Below are 18,808 nucleotides of genomic sequence, written 5' to 3'. Positions count from 1 at the left end.
GGGCCAAACCTATTCAAACCACTACATTACCTGAATAACAAATGACACTCCATAATAACACAACAATAGAACAATTATAAACACATGTTGCCACAATTTTCCAACATTAGTACTTTTGTGCTTTAGGAAATAAAATAGGGATCAAATCAAATGTAAGCAAAGCCGGATCAGAACAGCTCAGTTTATAACCAAGGTGGCTACTTAGTAAGGGGGTAGCTTACACTGGACAAAGGATGAGTCATGTCCCATGCGGTCAGAGTGGGATGGTGAGGAATTTCATTATGCAACGGGGGATGGCATAGCATTTAAAATGAAGAAATTGTTTATAGCACTTTCTTTTTCTTCCTTCCTTCCTTCCCTTCCTTCCTTCCTTCCTTCCTTCCTTCCTTCCTTCCTTCCTTCCTTCCTTCCTTCCTTCCTTTCCTTCCTTCCTTCCTTCCTCCCTTTCTTTTGTTTTTGTTTTTGTTTTTCGAGACAGGGTTTCTCTGTATAGCCCTGGCTGTCCTGGAACTCACTCTGTAGACCAGGCTGGCCTCCAACTCAGAAATCCACCTGCCTCTGCCTCCCAAGTGCTGGGATTAAAGGCATGCGCCACCACTGCCCAGCTTATAGCATTTTCTATTCCACCTTTTCACACCGCAGCTGGTCGTCGGCAAATGAACCTGGGAGAACGTGAAACCTGCATACAGGGGAGACTAAGGATGTCTCAGGATAAGCAGAAGACAGCCACATAGTTGGAGGAGTGGAGTAAGAAGCATATGTCAGGGACATTTTGGGGCAGTGTGGATGACGTGCCCAGTGAGATGAGGTAGCAGAGGAAAGAAAGCAGGGGACTTGGATGTGCTTCCAAATGTTATGCCAGCCTTCCAGGAAGTGGCACTGTGGGGGCTCAGACCTGAGCCTGTCAAGCCAGCCACCCTCAGTGCCATTAATGACTTGAAAGTGCTTCATAACTGACATGTGTGTCCATGTCATAGATTCTTTTCATTCATTGTATAACCAAGGCGATCTGACCATAGATCTGCCCCAAGGAGAATCCGTCTTGCAATTTTCCTAACTGCTTTCAATAAGTAGACTTCTTCCAACTGCCCCAAGAGTAGCCCATGGCACTAGATATAGGTTTATCAAAGTGGGGTCCCTGCATCTACCCTCCTGCTGTCCTACACTGGGAAACTGGACATCCCCAGGAGCTAGTTATCTTGCTGGTGGTAGCCCTGGAAATCTTAAGTCATCGGTATCCCCAGGTCCCATTCCCCCCTCCAGCATAGCCCAGGCTGTGGGCTTACCTGTCATTGGCAACAGGGAGGGCAATCTCGAACTTGGCAAGGAACTGGAAGTATTGTTCCTCAGTCTGCTGTGTGAAGCCTGTCCCCACCAGCAGCATCCTGAGGTCCTCTGCTCGAATCACCCCATTCTTTGCCACCGACCGTGAGCCCTTGATGTTAAAGATCCTCTGCAGGCATTCAGAGAGCCAGATGGGGTCCAGGAAGTAGAGGTTCCTTAGGCCATGGCTCGTGTCTGGAAAGTGCAACAGGGTTCCAGTTTCTATGAGGAAGCTGATGGCTGCAGAGAGGGAGGGAGGAAGCTGTGTCAGAACCACATGGGGACCAAAGGGGACTCAGGAAGAAACAATACTTCTGGCATGCCAGGCCCATCAGACAGGGTGGGCAGCTGGAGACCGGTGACATGCTGTGACTCTCACCAATATCCTGAGTTGAGTTGATGGCCAAGCAACTCCGAGGAATCTTTGCTCTCGGACTGAGTATCTGGAAATTTCAGTACTTGATGAAGTTTACCCATGATCCTTCTAAGGCAACACTTGAGGTGCTGTCCTAGTTCTGTGTAGGCACTTGGCCGAGCTGCGTGAAAATGTGAGTTGTCCTGTGTACATGTTCCTACCTGAGCTCCCATCCCATGAGCGTCCCTTCTAAGGTCTATTTATTGCCATCTTATCTGGGTTAATTTTCCTGTCTAAAATGATCCTCCAAAATAGGGCTAAAAGGCTGCCTAGTGTTTGTATGTACAAGACTGTGATTTATAGAGAAAATATGGCATTAGATAAACAGTGTTGAGGCAGTAACTATATAAAGGCCACTGCATGAGCTAATAATTCAGCAATACCTGTTAAATCATTAAGTGTTATGCTGGTTAGTTCTTGTTAACTTGATACAACCCTGAACTGTCTAGAAGTGTCTCAATTGAGGAATGATCTAGATTAGTTTGCCCTATGGGCGTGTCTGCGGGAGACTGCTTTGATTATTAATTGACACAGCCCATTGTGGGCAGCACCATTCCCTAGACAGGGAATCCTAGATAGTATAAAAAAAGAAGAAAGCTAGCAAGAAACTGAACAATCAGTCAGCAGGAGTCCATTTGTTTCTCTTTCCTCTTGACTGTGGATATGATGTGACAAGCTTCTAGGATTTCTGCTTTGACTTATTCTCAGTGATGGACTGGAACCTGGAATTATAAGCCAAGTAAACCCTCTCCTCCTTCTCTAAGTTGCTGTGGTCAGGGTATTTTATCACAACAAATGAAAGGAAAGCAGAACAGAGGCATATGTGATAGAAGGCTATTGACTGCTTCATTGACGGCAGTGTGACCAGAAGCAGGCAAGAACCTAACCTTATCTTCCTCCAGGAGCAATGGTCTATATCTCCAAATGCGGTAGCTGTGGTGACATTTTAGATGATCACTACCATGAACAGTAAGAACTGGTTATAATTGTTTAACCTAATTATCTTCCTGGACCAAGGTCCTGGAGGGTGGTGACCAGTTCGATTTGTGCCTGTGTGCATCCTCTGTAGAGTAGCTGCCATATTCTCTGCCCAAGGGAAAAAGGGCAGGTAGAGGGAGGGGGGGCTGGGTCAGCAAGGAGAAGTGGAGGGAGGTAGCACATAGGCAGGCAGATACCAAGAAGGTGTTGAGTGCTGTCATGTAAACCTGCTACCCTGCTGTGCTGAGGATCCAGGTGTGATGTACTGGAGCCTCACAGGTGTCTCCCCACCTTCCGCCAGCCTTCCGGTCCCCCATACCGATGCTCCCTGGGTACCCACTCCTGGCCTACCAGACTGCAGGTCCTCATAATCTTTGATGTCGTTGCCAGGCGTCTGCTCCACCAGCTGCTCCAGCTGCCTGTCCGTCAGATACTGTACTTGATCACCCAGACTGCGGCGCTGTTGCTCAGCCAGCACGGCCTCCTGCAGGCTTATGTAGCTCCTGGGGATCTGGGTGCAGGTGGGGCAAAGATGAGGCTCTCAGGGGCCAGGAGTGCCTGTTGCCCGCACCAATGCTCCCCACCATCGTCCCACTATATGGATCTAGGACCAGAGGACATGACTTTACAGCATTGGAACTGCAAACATGTCTATGAACATGGCTTTGCTCTACCAGGGGACAAGCACACAGGGCAACAGCAGATCTAGTAATGCCAGCACTATTGTGATAGCCAATGATCCTTCCCTGCTCCCACCTGGAACTACTGACCTTAAACACAGCCATATGCCTTATAGCAAAAGGAGACGGAAGCGTGGATCCCAATAGTGGAAAGCAGACCCTCTGCTCTGATGGGATGCGGGACACTCACCAGCCTGCCAGCAAGTTTTTGACAGCCGATAGTGCTGCCCACATCCTTCATGTTGCATGTGACATGGAAGATGAGTTGCCGCAGCCCCTCCTGCCCTTCCAGATTCTTGCAGGAGATCTCACTATACGTGCAAACATTGGGGCTTAGTCAACATATCACTTCTTTGCTTGGGGGCACATACCATCCCTGTCTCCCCAGAGATTTGTCCCAAATGGCGACAAACCTCGAGAAGTCATTAAGAGAGAATAGGAAGGCTTTGGAGGGCATTCTCTACGCACAGCCCCATGCTGGATGTCCTACAATATGCCGCTTTGGTCTGTCTTCCCAATAGGCTGAGTTCACAGAGGAAGAGGAAGGCCCAGAGATACTGGGCCTCCCAAGGGTGCTATCTTGGAAAGAGATATACATGTTGAAGCTTTGACTATGAACCAGCTAGCACTCCTGTTATTAAAGTCCCTTCCAAGTCTTTCTTGGGGGCATACCAGGAGTCTCCCCAGATCCTGATGCTGCATTCTGAGTCAGGCTGACAGGCCATTCTGACCTGTGCACCAGCCATCCATCACACTCAGAGTGAGGGAATCCAAGAGTAGCTACAGTCAACACACGGTTAGTCTGTTCAGGGATTCTCACTTCCGTTACTGAGCCTCAGATTCACAGCCTGAGCATCACTCAAGCAAAGTGGTGGCTACTGACAAGGGGATAATTGATTGACACACCCAGGGTGGCTAGTCTCTTCAGCACCAGCCCACCCCACTTCACACTCTGCAGCTGCTTTCAGACTCAGCAGCTGCTCTCAGATCTGGTGAGAGTCATCACAAGGACTGGGATGTTGGTCCTTGATCTGCAAGTGCTACGGATGGTACTCATGTTCATGTGTCTTTGTACCATGGGAGCTGTGTGCTCTTAGCACTGGCCCTGATGGGAAGAGAGTTATGGAATCTGGAGACCCTGTCTCTCTAATCATCTAATGGGTCATCCCTTTCTCAGGGTGCCATCCTCTGTCCAGAGAAGCCTGGCTCATCCCCATAACAGATCCCAGGCAGGATGGGATCTCAGCGATCCCATCTTGCAGTGGCAAGCGAGAGAGGTAGGCGATACTCACTGCAAGTGTTTGAAAGTGATGTCCGGGAAGCCTGTCGCTCTGGACCCCGACGGTGATCGGCAGAGCGCCAGCACATAGGCACGCAGTGTGGCAATCCTCTCCACTCGGAATTTAGCTTCGATTAGGTCCAGGTGTGTCCCGACCACCAGCACAACGGCGTTTGGGGCCTTGGCCTGAAACAGAATCCTATAGCTAAGCCCTGTATCTTTTCCCTGAATGGGACAACTGTTTCCTCAGTGTGCAAGTGTGCCAACCTTGGATGCTAGTGGTTTATGGTCAGCCAAAATCCTGTAGACTCTAACATCATGGGTCTGTTATGAACTGAGGGGCATGAACTCACTGATCTGCTCCATGCAATGGTGTTGTGTTTAGCCCATGGAGAGGGATGCCTGGTCCTTCTGTCTACCTGAGGGAGAAGCCCGTGTCAGGCCAATGGCACCTTTACTCTGAGAGGGAGTGCTGCCTGAGGTAAATAAGAAAATGACAAGCACACTGGGCCCTCAGGCCCAGGAAGCCTCTGATTCTCAGTGTGAAAATCAACCAAGAACCAAGTTTATCTTAGGCTCCCCACAGTTGGAAGACATCAGACCATCTGGGGGAGCCTTACAATAAGAAGAGTGTCTTTTCCTTGTGTCATCCATTTTATCATAATCTATACAAGGCTTCAGACCACAGAACCACGGGATGCTGGGAACTTAGCACTAGAGGGCAAAGGGCGTGGCTCCTCACCTCGATGTTGAGCAGCCAGAACTGGAGGTTGGCCACAGCTTCCTCCCCCAGTGCCAGGTTCCAGACCACCACATACAGGGCTTTGTCTGTGAAGAAGCACTGATTGACAGTGGCCATGCTGGCAGGGCCCCCGATGTCCCAGACAGTGAACTCCACGGACTCAACCTACTTGAGCAACAAGGCACAGAACAGGGCATTTGAGTGACCAAAGGGGCAAGCAAATCACAATAAAATGTATAACTTGGAATGACATGGCCATGGAAAAATGGCAGACTCCAGTGTGTCTTAAGAATTAAGACAATCCTGGCCAGGGAAACCAGCCACGTGGCACAAAGGTAGACATCTGGAGGCTTCTATCTGAAGCTAACAGAGCAGGGCATCTGAGGAGATCACGGCCTTTTCTGTTGGTTATCTTAGGCTCCCCACAGTTGGAAGACATTTGGTTGCAGGAGGAACCCCACTTTGGCATCATGGCTCCCACCCTCTGTGTGAGGGTCAGATGGAAGAGGCGTCCCTGAACTCGTGTAGGTCAAAGGTTAGAGCCCACCAACGAGGATGGGAAACCCCCCAGACGTGAGAATCCAACAACAGGAACTGGGCTGCCAGGAAGGCTGTGTAAATGGTTTCTCTATCACTGCATGAGCTCAGAGCTGGCTGAGAAATCAAGGCAGCAGTTAGCCATAGCCAGGAGTCATTTCCATGAGGCAGCATTTTTGGCCTCCAAGGCATAGACAGCATGCTGACCTGGTTTTGTATAAAGATGAAAGCAGACAGCTGTTCTCAGCCAGCTAAAGGTCAGCCGCACAGAGCGGGATGGGCCCCACGGCTCACAAGAGCTGCGTCAGCTTTCAAGTGAAGGCAGGGGTTTCATGCCGTCCACCCCTCAAGCCTGGGAGCCCATTCACTGAAGAACAGCTGGGAGCAAAAGCGACTGAGTCACTATCAAAACAGCAAAGCCAAGGGGACTGTAGAAGATTCTGGATATTCTTGAGAACTTTCAGACGTGAGTCAGCTAGTCACTCCCTGTCTGCTCTGAGTGGGCCTGGTATTCATTATCTCGATGTTCTGAACCCAACAGGCAGCACTCTGTTCTTATTCTGGGTGCTGGGGATTGAACTCACGGCCTTGCACATGCTAAGCACAGGCTGTCCCACTGACCTGTACTCCTGGCCCCAAAGGTCCTATTCTTAAGAGGACCAGCTCCAAGCATGTTAGCTTACACCTTCAGCCTGAAAGCTCTATTTCTCAAACTGGGGTGGGGGTGGGGGCGGGTGGGAGAGGCGGGTAATGGGAAAAACTCTGCCATCAAACATGTCTCTTATCGTACTGGGTTTGGAGAAGAAAACCATGCTCCAGCTGGACACAACTTCTCTGCTTTCTATCCTGCAAACCCCTCTCTGCCCTGGAACCCGGAGTTGCCACAGGCAGGCAGAAACACTTATACAGTGCTAAGGACGGCACTGTCTGGCTCTCGGGCAGAGCTGCTCTCTGTGTGTTCTTTGGATGGAATGCTGGAACAGTTTGAGTTTGAAATCCCTGCTGGAGGTTTCTGTCCTGAATACTTGATCCCCTGCTAGTGAGATCTCAGGAAGTTCTAGGAACGTAGGGAGGTAAGACACACATAGAGGAAGTAAGTTGCTAAAGGCAGGTCCTTGGCAGTGTATTATCCTGGCCACTTATTGCCACTGCCTGCTTCCTGACCCCCATGATGTGAACAGCTGTCCTCATCACACTTCAACTGTTGTTATGATGTTCTGTTCAACACAAGGGGCCAAGTGACCATGGACTGAACCCCCTGGGACCGTGAGCCAAAGTACATGTGCTTCCCTCTAAGTCATTTCTGAGAGGCATTTTGTATTTTGGTCCCACCAACATAACAGTAGCTAACATAAATGGCATGCCTGAGATCCCATAGGTTCTTCTCTACTTCAAAAGGTTAAAAAAAAAAAAAGAATTTACTTCTACCTGCTCGATCCTAAGCGGAAACAAGGACGATGAATATAATGGGGAAAAAATTGTTTTAAACAGGACATTTACTGGGACGTTTGGAGAACTTCAAAGAAATCAGGAATCAGGAAGGGGACATGGACTCCCGGGATACCTTCTTGGTCTCCTTTTAAGGGAGCTCAGATGCTGAGGTATCTTTCACTGTCTGCCTTGGTACTTTGTTCTTAGTCCCAGGAAAGCCCCGCCCTTGCCTATATGCGTCTATGTCACTGAAGCCAGCTTTGAAGACTGAGCACATGTTCATTAAAAGCCCCACATGGAATCCAACAGACAGTTGGGGTCAAGAGCCACTGGCCAAGAGCCTTGACTTCATTATGAAAGAAAGACAAGACCACGGAAAGAATAGACTTGTCGCTCTTGGCAAGAGCTGGTCCAGAGCAGCACGGAACATCTTGGGCTGGGACTCAGAAGGCCCAGGATCTCCAGGAGAACAGAGAACAGCCTGTGGAGAGGTCCTTCCCACCCACAGGGACTGCAGGCCCATCACTCTTCACCTTGGCTTTGGAGCCTGCTGGTCTCTGGAGCTCCCACTTGGTGGTCCTGATGGTGGCCTCACTGTGTGCTAGCTGCGGGGCCTTCCCCGTCTGTAAGATCTCCAGGAGTGTGGACTTGCCCTGGCGTGGGGGGCCCACGAGGATCATCTTCATCAGCTTACACTTCTCCGCTTTTCGCAGCTGAGCACGCAGGAAAGACAGTGTTGCTTTTGGGCCTGTGAGAAATCAGAGGAGGAAAAAAGTGGACATCCTAGATGACGTATAAAGGGAACACACTCACATGTCTTTGGAGGCCAAATTCCAACTCAAAGGGACCATTTCTATATGTTCTAAGGAAAGATGTTTGGATCTTAGGGAGGGAAGGGATGAGAATAACCATCCCAAAACCTAAGTGTGAGTCAGGACTGAAGGGTGACATCCTTGCTGCCCTGGTTGGTATACTTTACTACCTAGCCGTTCTAAACCTTATCACTGTTGGTAGCTGCTGTGTCGGGGCCAGTTTCGCAGCGTCTCCCCAAACAGTGAGTCTGGAATTGTGTTCATTCACCCACTAACCCCATTCTTAAAGTCTACCAAGGGAACCTAAGTTATCTTTCTAAGGTGGTAAGCGGAACAGAGTTGAAGAGGCCCTACCTTCTTTCCTGACCTCTGCAGGCACGTTGCTAATGTTCAGATCTTCAATGTCCAGTTGCCACAGGTTTGCCAGCTGGCCTAGCTCCAGAGGGAGCTCTCGGAGGCCAGGGTTACTGAAGTGAACAAGTCCGTGTGAGAGAAACACATAGGCTGTGAGACACAGGCCTACAGCTCTCATAAGCCGTCCCCGCCTGTGGTGGCTACTGCCAAGTTCCACTCCAAGCTACATGCCTTAGGTCTTAATTTCAATATCCCATTTAAACACTAAGCCCACCATGTCCCTGCATTATCAGGAATGAAAACACTAGTGCTGTCTTCTGTGGGTCCCCACAGCTTCAGACTGAGTCTTCATCCATCGCGTACCCCCTCTCCTTAACTGCTATTAAGACGGCCACTACTTCCTCTTCTAGACTCTACATTGTCAACCTTAAGGCAACACATTCTATGGCACTCAAATTTTGCATGCTGCTTAAGGTCCTGACAGGAAGGACCTGACATACCATAAAGTTCAGTACACAAAGGAGTCAGGGATGTAGCCGTCCTCCACACTGTCCCCCAGCTATGCAGGAAACTATGGCTATTCATCTTCCTCTCTCTGCCTTCCAAACCCAGTCTGGAATCCCTGCTATTGCTTCTTGGATAGACCTTCTGCCTGGTCCCTCTTGATGAAAGGGAAGGCTTCTGCCTCACAGAGATGCTCCTGCCCTCAACACCAACTTACTTGCCCAAGTAGAGCTCCGAGAGGTTCTTCAGCAGGCAGACCGATGGAGGAACTGCGTCAAGATGGTTGTCATTCAGACAAAGGACCTCCAAAGACTCACTTAGGAAAGCTGGGAATTCCAGAAGGGAGGCTGCCAAGAAAAGTCAAGAGAGACCATGCTTCTCAATGGTTCTGGGCAACTGTAGTGTGGAGGTGCCATACAAATGGCTGTAATGTCTGGAGAGCATGTTGGGAAACCTACAGTGCTCATCTCCAGCCTCCCTTGTATGCACACGTGACAAAGATTTTGCAAAGATGGCGACGCCCAGTGACACACTGCTTGCAATAGCACAGACATGAGAGAGTGACACGTATTTCATTGCTACATGTCCACAGGGGATTTGCTAAAACACTGGAATAATAGGCAATGCTTACAAAGCACAGTGGAGGTCACATGTACGTTTGTAATGGGATGGTTTCTAGAAAACTGGAACAGCCAGCTATAGAACCATGTCCTTAAAAAGGCTTAATGGTGTGACAGAAAACGTCTGCAGATATGCACACATGTATTACCCCAGCACATGAGTGTTATATACATGCATGCACATACAACACACATGCACAGACACACATACATGCATCCATATTACACAAGCTCATAGTTAAGTCTAGAGAAATAACTTACTAGAAGGCCAACTACTCATTTTATTTTAAAATACGCAGCAGTATCCCTGTACTAATCGACAAGCTAATCAACAAAGAAAAATATTAGGAGCCAAGGTGTTTTGTTTGTTTGGTTTTTGTTTTTTTTTTTGTTTTTTTTTTTTTTAAAGTTGCTTAAGATGCTACTCCTTGAGAGACCAGCCAGCTTTTTAGTATTCAAGCAAGTTCATTCCTGAGGCTAATGATGAGATTACCATTAAGATCACGTCACACTTGCTGTTTCCACAGCACCCGAGCCTTTGTGCAGAGGAAGAATGTCATACAGAGCTCGGAAAGCCACATTAATGGGATTCAGCGGTTTAGGCTACAGCAGGATCTCTGAGCAACCTTTATCCTTCCTTCAGCCCCTCCTCTGACAAGCAAGGAGAATCGACAGGATATCTCACTGGGAATAAGGGAATCCGAGATGCATGCACTGCCCCAAAGTCCCCTGCTGGGATGCTCTGCCAACCACAGAAGATGTAGCCGATAGAGAAGGCAACATTGTTTTATGTAGTGGATAGAGAAGGCAACATTCTTTTGGGGGGCTGAAATCATGTTGGGTTACCTAGTTACACCTCCCTCCCTCCCTTAACGCTGGGACCTCTCCATCCATGGAGCAGTAGTACTGATGGTCATGGGGTAACCTGGCCTCAGAGAACGTTCTAGGAGAGATGATGCCAGACTACTAAGATGAACACTTAGGAAACCAATCCCAGCTCACTAAGCTCTTAGCAGGATTCCCTGCAGCTGTGGAAATAAAGTTGCAGCAGGCTTGCTAAGGCAAAAGTGCATTCTTTCCCCTTTCAATGAAACCGCTTCACATTTTTCCTGGGAGGGGAGCTAATGGGAGAAGGTGTGCTCTCTTGCCCAGCAAGGGAACACTGAGCAGCTGGCTACAGAGCTGGCCAAGTCTGAAGTTTCACCCTGGTGTTTATGAAAGCTCCTTAAGTGACAGATGAGGGGAATAAGCTCAGAACGGAGGCAACACCTGTCACACCCCAGCCAACTGTCGAAAACTGTGGAAACTGGGTTGGAGAGAAGACAGCTCGAGGTATTTATGAACTGTTATTTATTCATAACTTATTTATGACACCACTCGTCTGAATTTTTACCGTAAAAACGATCATCCAAATTATTTTTGGACAAGGCAACTGAACAAACATGACTGACTGAAGGTACATAAACCACCCTGGAATTTAACTGTCCATGCAAACAAGTCGTCCTTTATAGATAACTCTTTACCCCGGTCAGCCGCCCTGAGAGACAGACGCCACTGAGGACGAGGGCTGGCAAGCCCATCTTTGCCTTCATTTCGCTCAGGGGTGGCCCTCAGCATTCCAAACACAATTGAAAACTCAGGAGGCCTTTGTCATCTACCACTGCCATGATTCCCTCTGCCAAGCAGCCTTTCAAGGTGGGCCCCCCTCAACTGTCTGCCAACTCACTCCAGTGGGTCTCTCACTATGCAGCTTGACCTTCCTATGCAGCAGTTTCCACAGGCTGTCGCTAACCCCACTAAGCAATGTGCTTACCTTCCAGTGCCATCGCCTTGGTCCCCAAAAGGACCCCACATGTTTGAGTAGAAGGCAGACCACACAAAGTTGGCCACCAGCAAGTGGCTCAAGTGACCGAGATTGTTCCTAGCCTATGTTCCTGTCCATTTTCCTACTTGGCACCAGGGAAAAGATGGTGTTTGCTTCTTGTTTCCAAGTGAAATCCCTACATCTGCACTCAGCTTCCCAAGGCTGAGGGGCCTTCATTTATAAAAGGACAGCTGAGCTGAGGGATGGCTTAGTGTAGCCTAGCATGTCTGGGGCCTTGGGTTCTATACTTGCATCCAGAAAAAAACAAAATAAAACAAAACGGCCCTATTATGAAAACTTGTAAACTGTACTTTCCTCTAGCATGACACTATATCTTCGTATCTGTCTCCTGGCTGTTTGGATCTATTTTTCCAAACTTTATTATTTGTTGTCATTTTTTATGAGGTTATCATTTACACACACACACACACACACACACACACACACGAGAATAAATTTTAAGCATTCTTTGTATATTAGGCACTTGTGTGCCAATCTGTGTCACAGTGATTTCTATGGGAAGTAATTCTCAGAATATTTGCAGTAAGCTTTTGCCCGTAATGTCTTTTGCATAATAAAATTTGTTAGTTTTTGCAAAGCCATTATTTAGGGCTTTAAAATGATGACTTTTGAGGACAGGGTGTCCCACTGCTATCATCCCAGCACATGGGAGGCCGAGGGAGAACAACTGCCACTGAGGCACCAGAGCGAATCTCCAGGCTAGCCCAGGCTAAAGTGTGAGACCATGTATACAAATAAAATGAAAAAGATTCCCCAGCCTGCTTTAAAGGTTTTCCCCAGCCCTAGACCACACCCATGTCCTCTAAAGTGTTATTTTTTTTTTAAATGCAAGCATCCATGTGGGTGTTGCTATCACCTTTCCTCATAGCTAGTTACACTAACACTATTTGTGTTAAAACCTGAAAATAGTCTTCTTTACCAAATTACAATGACATATGTTCGGCACTGTAATTGCTTTGCCATATATTACATTTGTACATAGTTATCTCTCAGAAACTCTGAGGGACTGGTTCTAGAATGCTCCTTCTACAACAGCCACCAACATCCATACATACATATGTGGAAGCCTGCTTAGCCTTTAAATCATTTCTAGATGACTTGTGTTGTCTGACACTGCGGGTGTTGCAGGGATAGCTGTTATACTGTGCTGTTTAGGAAACAGAGAAAAGTGTGCAGGTTTGGTACTGATTCCACTTTTCAGTCAGCAGTTATTTGATCTCACAGATGTTGATTTCACAGATATAGTAAGGTAGACTGCATTTGCTCATATCAATTTTTGATTTTCTTCCGCCAGTATTACTTGTTCATATATACATACACATACACACACACACACACACACACACACACACACACACATATATATATATTGGTTTTTTGAGACAGGGTTTCTCTCTGTAGCCTTGGCTGTCCTAGAACTCATTCTGTAGACCAGGCTGGCCTCGAACTCAGAAATTCACTTGCCTCTGCCTCCCAAGTGCTGGGATTAATACTTGTTCATATTAAACCTACATATACATATAACTGATCTATAAGTTCACTGTGTATATACATATATACATGTGGATGCAAACACACACACACACACACAAACACACACACACACCACAAAAGGAGAAAGGCACCTGAGGGATGACACCTGAGGTTGTTCTCTGGACTCAATGTAAATATATACACACAGACACACACACAGAGACACACACACATAGACACACACAGACACACACATAGACACACACACAAACACACACACAAACACACACACATACACACACACATAGACACACACACATAGACACACATAGACACACACAGACAGACACACATGTTGACACATACACAGACATACAAACACACACATAGACACACACATGCATGCACACAAGCACACAAGATATGCTTGCACAGAGGAGGCCTGATTGTTTACCACAGGAGAGAGTTTCCCTGAAGAACAAAATGTCTTTCCCCTCACCTAGCTCTGCCTTGTGAGAGAAAAGAACGGAAACTTTAGGGAAAGTTCTACTTCCAAGCCCTGGGAAGATCCTCTTGCAACTTCAGCCTGTGGCCAGCACGGCTGTGGCCTCTGATGGCTTTTAGAAGATGCCAGTACAGCAGAAAGGACTGGATGGCATTGGTCCTGCCCTGGAGGTGGACTCCCAGTCTCTGTGGAAGCCTGGCTCTGTCGAATGAACCCGAACTAGTCAAGAACACTGAGTGGATGCAGAAGCCCTGGTCCTCAATCCAGAGACAGGCTCTTTGGGAAGAAGCAGTTAGGTCACAGAAGGTCATGAAGGTAGGCTCTTCATGATGAAAGAATCCTGTTAGGAGAGACTTTCCACCACGTGTGGGTGAACTGAGAAGGTGACTGCTAGCAAGTTAGAAAGCCCAGGTTCTCCCAAACCTGACCACAGATGCACCTAGAAATGGCTCCCAGCCTGTGAGGAACTATCCTGTGAGCCACTGCTCTAGGCTGAGTGAGGTCCATGTGAAGCCTCAGTTTCTTCGTGCGCAACATAGATGACATTTCCTACTTTCTGTGAGAACTGAGACTCCTGCATATACAGTTTAGAATAGTTCTCTGTATGTGGCAGATAGCTATTAGCATTGCTGGACTTCAGATGGGGAGTTAGGGCCACAGGCATACACACAAGTACCAAAGTGACATGTGTTAACAGTCACTATTTACACTGGCAGACTTTTCAGCTGACCATGAACATCTCTAATATTCCAACCGGGAAAGGAAAGGGAAAGCCCAACATATGACTAAGATACAAGACTACCCTGTCTTGCCTCATCTCCAGGCTCTCTGAGTCTTCCCAGCCCAGCACACACCTGTCTCAGTTCCAGAACGCTGGCGCCCTCTGGTGGTGAAAAGGGAGATCCGCTTTGTTTTAAGCCCATCTTCATTTCTGTGGAGGGGAAAAAAAAAGAACACTCAGAAATTTGAGGCCAAGCATGACAAAGTCACAGAGTATATTAGCTCTGACTACATGAAATAGAACCACGAAGAAGGCAGTAAATTCTATCAGCATGTGCTTGTGCCTTCCTGCAGTTTGTTTGAGAGAACACAGGGGCCTTCTGGAAGAAGCAATTAGAAAGGATAATCTAACGGCCACAGACATTATTTTCATTCTCAGGCTTTCCAGCTTCAAGAAGGTGCAAGCACTCCTGAACTTGGTATTCTGGTGGCTGGTACATTGCCACCAGAGAATCTGCCTTTGAGTGTGTGTTCTGTTTAGCAGTTACAGAGTAACCACCAGCCAATGATCCCAAGGACCTGAAATCTCTAAGACTCATTTTCCACGGTTGAAGCAAGAGACAGGATGTTCAGGAGTCTGTAACAATTGCAGATGGAAGGTCACCTGATGTCACCTGGAATCCTTATCTCTGGATTTTGGAACTGGGAATATGTGTTAGAATACTCTGTTGTGCACCTATGCCCTTTTCCTGGATGGAAGAGAGAAACTTCTAAGTCTCAGGAAGCTTGGGAAAAATTTATCATTCATAAGCCCTCAACTGTTCAGGCTATACAATGAACCCCCGTTGCTGGGGAAGAGGAGACTCTTTGGTGGAGCTCCTATAAGGTGAACAGGATGCAGCTTTTGCAGGTTGGCACCTATGCCTCACCCAGAGTCCTGAAAGTAACCCCAACACAGTCACCAGTTCTTCAAGCTAGACTTGGCAGGATTGTGTCTGTGTTCTGTCATCAAATGTCCTATATGGGAGAAACATGTTTAGTCATTTCTCCCCAGGAGATGTCACACAATAGTCCCCTTAATCCGAAAGTTTAGAATCTAGATGGCTAACCCTGAAGTGCTGGTGTGGTGTTCAAAGGAGAACACAGCAGACCTGACCTCAGAGCTACATCACAGTTAAAACTCAGGTGTACTAAGCATGCTGTGTGGACAGGGGCACATGACACACATGTAAGTCTGTATTTAGCCTCGGGTCTCATCTCAGGATGTCTGGGATGTATCCAAATACTTCAAAAATCCCAAAGACACCTAAAGGTTGAAAGACTTCTGATCCCAAGCGTTTCTGAATAAGGGACATTTGTCCACTGGGGTCTTTAAGAAAGTGCCTATGTTGGCATGAGTTCTTTAGGATGGGCCCAAGTCTAATATGGATGGCATCCAGAAAAAAAACAGCAGTAAAGAGAAAGATCGCAGAGATGTATGGGGATGGCCACTTTCCTGTTTGTTTGTTATTCAGGACAAGATTTCTCTGTGTAGCCTTGGCTGTCCTGGAATTCCATCTGTAGACCAGGATGGCCTCAAACTCAGAGACCCACCTGCCTCTGTCTCCTGAGCTCTGAGATTAAAGGCAAGCCCCATCACTACCTTGATGCTTTAACAACTTAACATGTCAAGGAGGGAGGTCTCAGTAGGCACCATGATTCCCTTGTCTCAGACATGCAGCTTCCATAATGGTGAACAACTGTTTTGTTACAGGAGCATTTCATTCCACCTTAAGCAGGATACAGCAGCCTGGCTCAGCATCTCCTGCTCGATGGCAGTTAAGCATATCTGGGGGCACGGGGACCCCATCTGTGGTTATGTATATACCAGGGGTAACAAGCCCCCCTGCTTACTTGCCAAGTTGGTTTCTGGAGAGGTCTAGGGTCTTGAGTTGTCTGCAGGTCCACTTCTCTTGAGGTGGCAGTGACAACAGCTGGTTTCCCTGTAACCTTAAGAACATGAGGGCCTGAAAGAGGGAGGAGAGAGGGGGGAAGATGATGTTAAACATGGAAGGGAGAAGTTGTCGCGACAAGTCAGGAGGTTCCCTGTCAACATACAGTCAAACAATCCCAGCCTACTTCCACTTAGGAAACTCCCATAATCCTCTCAAGCAGAGATGCATTGTTCAACGCATTTAGACTTTCCCTCAAGGGCAATAAGAACCATAGACTAGGAGTGTAAAGGCCTGAGGCCAAAGATTCTTGAGAGTCATGGTTAGTGGTGTCTGCCTAGAGTATACAGTATACCACTGGGTACTTCTTCCTTGGTTGGTCCCCAGAGAGGCAACAATACAATGGGTGATCTGCCTTAGCCACACGTCCTCAGAAGTCCAGGATGGGCTCCCAGGTGTCTCCCCATAGGGGACTCATCCCTATGCACCTTGCTGTATGCAGGCCCACTGAGTGACCTCAGTTGTATAGTATGGACTCCTTGGGATCTCCACATACATGATCCATCCCCATGCCTTCTATATGCGGGCTTACAGCGGTCCCTACTCACTTGGAGGATGTCTTTCTTTAATGAGAGTAGCAGAGACACACGTTGGTGTTTCTTGGTGCCATTATCACAGGTTCACCTACAATCATGTGACCCAAGAGACCCATCACACTGCTGTACCACATTAAGCCCCATAGGTGCTTTAGTTTCCCTTGTTGAAGGGCTGATGTCATGACCCACTATGGCCAGAATGGTTGGCACCCTCTGCATTTCTATAAAAGCTTCCCCAAGTGATTAGCCCAGGGCTTGGGCTGGGATGTGAAGATCGGCTCAATTCCCAATATGGAGAAAGAGACCAGGAGAAAACAGGGATTTCACAGAACATAGTGTTGAGATTCAATGAGGCTCCATCCGTCTTTGCTGGGCAAGCAATACCGCAAGGTGCTGGTGTGAGGTACGGACTCAGAATAGGGACGTGGTGAATGACAAGAACGCCATGGCCAGTCAGCCCCTGTGGGGACCAGCGACATGGGTTCTCACTCTGCAGCACTCCAGTTTCTCCAAGCCGTGAATACACATGAAAGGATCTCTTCCTTTGTCCCATGTTTGCTTAGGGCATCTATGACCTGATAGCCCCTCTTTCTGAGATATGCATGTTGAAAGGATATATGCTGTTTTTTGGCCTTCTGGAGCAACTTGTCTGGGAAAGTTAGGGGCTACAACTGGGTGTTCAAACATAGTCACATTTCCCAGGCAATGTGGTCTGTGAGCTCACCATCAAGCCTTATAGGGAATGACCTCACGCTTTTGGTGAACAGTTAGCAATTCCTTGTTTTGGGCCTCACAGGGCTCACAGATGGCCTGAAGACCCTGTGTAGGCCATGGTGGAGTGCTCTAGGTACAAAGTCTCTCCCTAGAGTTTGTGGTGCCCAGTGGGATCTCTGGAGGCCAGATGGAGGCAGATCGAATCTCTCTCTGGCAATCTTCAAAGTTTCGATACGAAGGGCTAGCGCTCAGCGGTTGAGCACTCTTGTGCTGTACCTGAGGCTCTAGGTTAATTCTTTACTAAAGCTAAGAGCAAAACAAAAGTTCCACCATGAGTGAGGTCCTGAGGGTTGTTATTTTTGATGAGGAAGCTCTCTAAAGGTCCGTATGTTAAAGGAACAATAAAGGTGGACACTCTGGCTCTCAGAGTTACTGGAAGGAGGTGGAACCTTCTAGAGCTGGGGGCTGGGAAAGGTGTTCTGCTTACTGCTGGTGTACCCTTGAGGAGGATACTGGGGCTACACCTCTTCTGCCTCCCTGTTAGTTCAGGTCTTGGCTGTGAGGTGAACAGCTTTGCTATCCCATGATGCACTGCCTTACCACAGGCCCCAAAGCACTAAAACCAACATGGTGGATGTGTATATGGACTGATACTTCCCAAACCTTGAGCCAAGACAAGCCCCTTTCATGGATGGAAGTTGGTTGTCTTAGGGTGTTTGTTATAGTAATGAGAAGCTGACTAACCCAGGCAAACAAGCCCTTCCCTGGCACCATGTGTTTCCTGGTGACTATTTTCCCTTCTATCTTGGCTCAAGACTGCATGTCTCTGATAGCTGAATCTACCCTTCACTTCTTCTCCTTACTTGTCTCAAGAACTGGGAAAAAGCACACAGATTCCCCGTGGCCCAGAGTGATTTTTCTTACCACTGGTGATAGTGAGAAATGCGGGTGACATTGGACTCACATCAAGCTGGAAAAATCCCAGGGGCACCTCCTTCAGAGAGTTCTCGGAGAAATCCGCATCCCGAAGGTGGTTCTTCCAAAAGACAGCCATTTTGTCTGGCAGCGATTCCAGGGCATTTTTGGAGGCTTTACAACATTTCTAGGAGTTTGAGGAGCGGGGGAGAAAAGTAAGTTTCTGAGCGTAGACCTGCCCAAAAGTCTGTTTGTAAATTTGATGTCAGAAGAGAGGCTACTGGAACAGGGCTCTGTGACTGTAGCGCTGGGTGAGGATGAGGCTTTGAATTCTCCCTGTCTGCTGTGTGGTCCTGTCCTGCAGGAGCAGGGACAGGGTTTCCTAGGGGAGACA

At 47.9% G+C, this 18,808-nt stretch overlaps 1 protein-coding gene across 2 annotated transcripts in view; it reads right to left on the bottom strand.

Moving 5' to 3' along the window:
* Lrrk1 (leucine rich repeat kinase 1) overlaps positions 1-18,808 on the bottom strand; it is a 128,013-nt gene that overhangs the window by 31,602 nt on the left and 77,603 nt on the right. Inside the window, exons 10-20 of one of the 2 annotated variants that reach the window (XM_028776666.1) lie at positions 18,464-18,601; positions 16,152-16,264; positions 14,393-14,469; positions 9,273-9,402; positions 8,552-8,664; positions 7,919-8,133; positions 5,418-5,582; positions 4,689-4,861; positions 3,587-3,707; positions 3,068-3,227; positions 1,287-1,563 (exon numbers count right to left, since the gene is read on the bottom strand). In XM_028776666.1, coding sequence (XP_028632499.1) covers positions 1,287-1,563; positions 3,068-3,227; positions 3,587-3,707; positions 4,689-4,861; positions 5,418-5,582; positions 7,919-8,133; positions 8,552-8,664; positions 9,273-9,402; positions 14,393-14,469; positions 16,152-16,264; positions 18,464-18,601 — 1,682 coding nt within the window. The remainder of the gene's footprint in view (positions 1-1,286; positions 1,564-3,067; positions 3,228-3,586; positions 3,708-4,688; positions 4,862-5,417; positions 5,583-7,918; positions 8,134-8,551; positions 8,665-9,272; positions 9,403-14,392; positions 14,470-16,151; positions 16,265-18,463; positions 18,602-18,808) is intronic. The other variant, XM_028776667.1, reaches the window with a different exon arrangement.

Source organism: Grammomys surdaster, unplaced genomic scaffold, assembly GCF_004785775.1.
Source record: "Grammomys surdaster isolate TR1022 unplaced genomic scaffold, NIH_TR_1.0 271, whole genome shotgun sequence".
Lineage (NCBI taxonomy): Eukaryota > Metazoa > Chordata > Mammalia > Rodentia > Muridae > Grammomys > Grammomys surdaster.
This window is presented reverse-complemented; position numbering and strand designations above follow the sequence as displayed.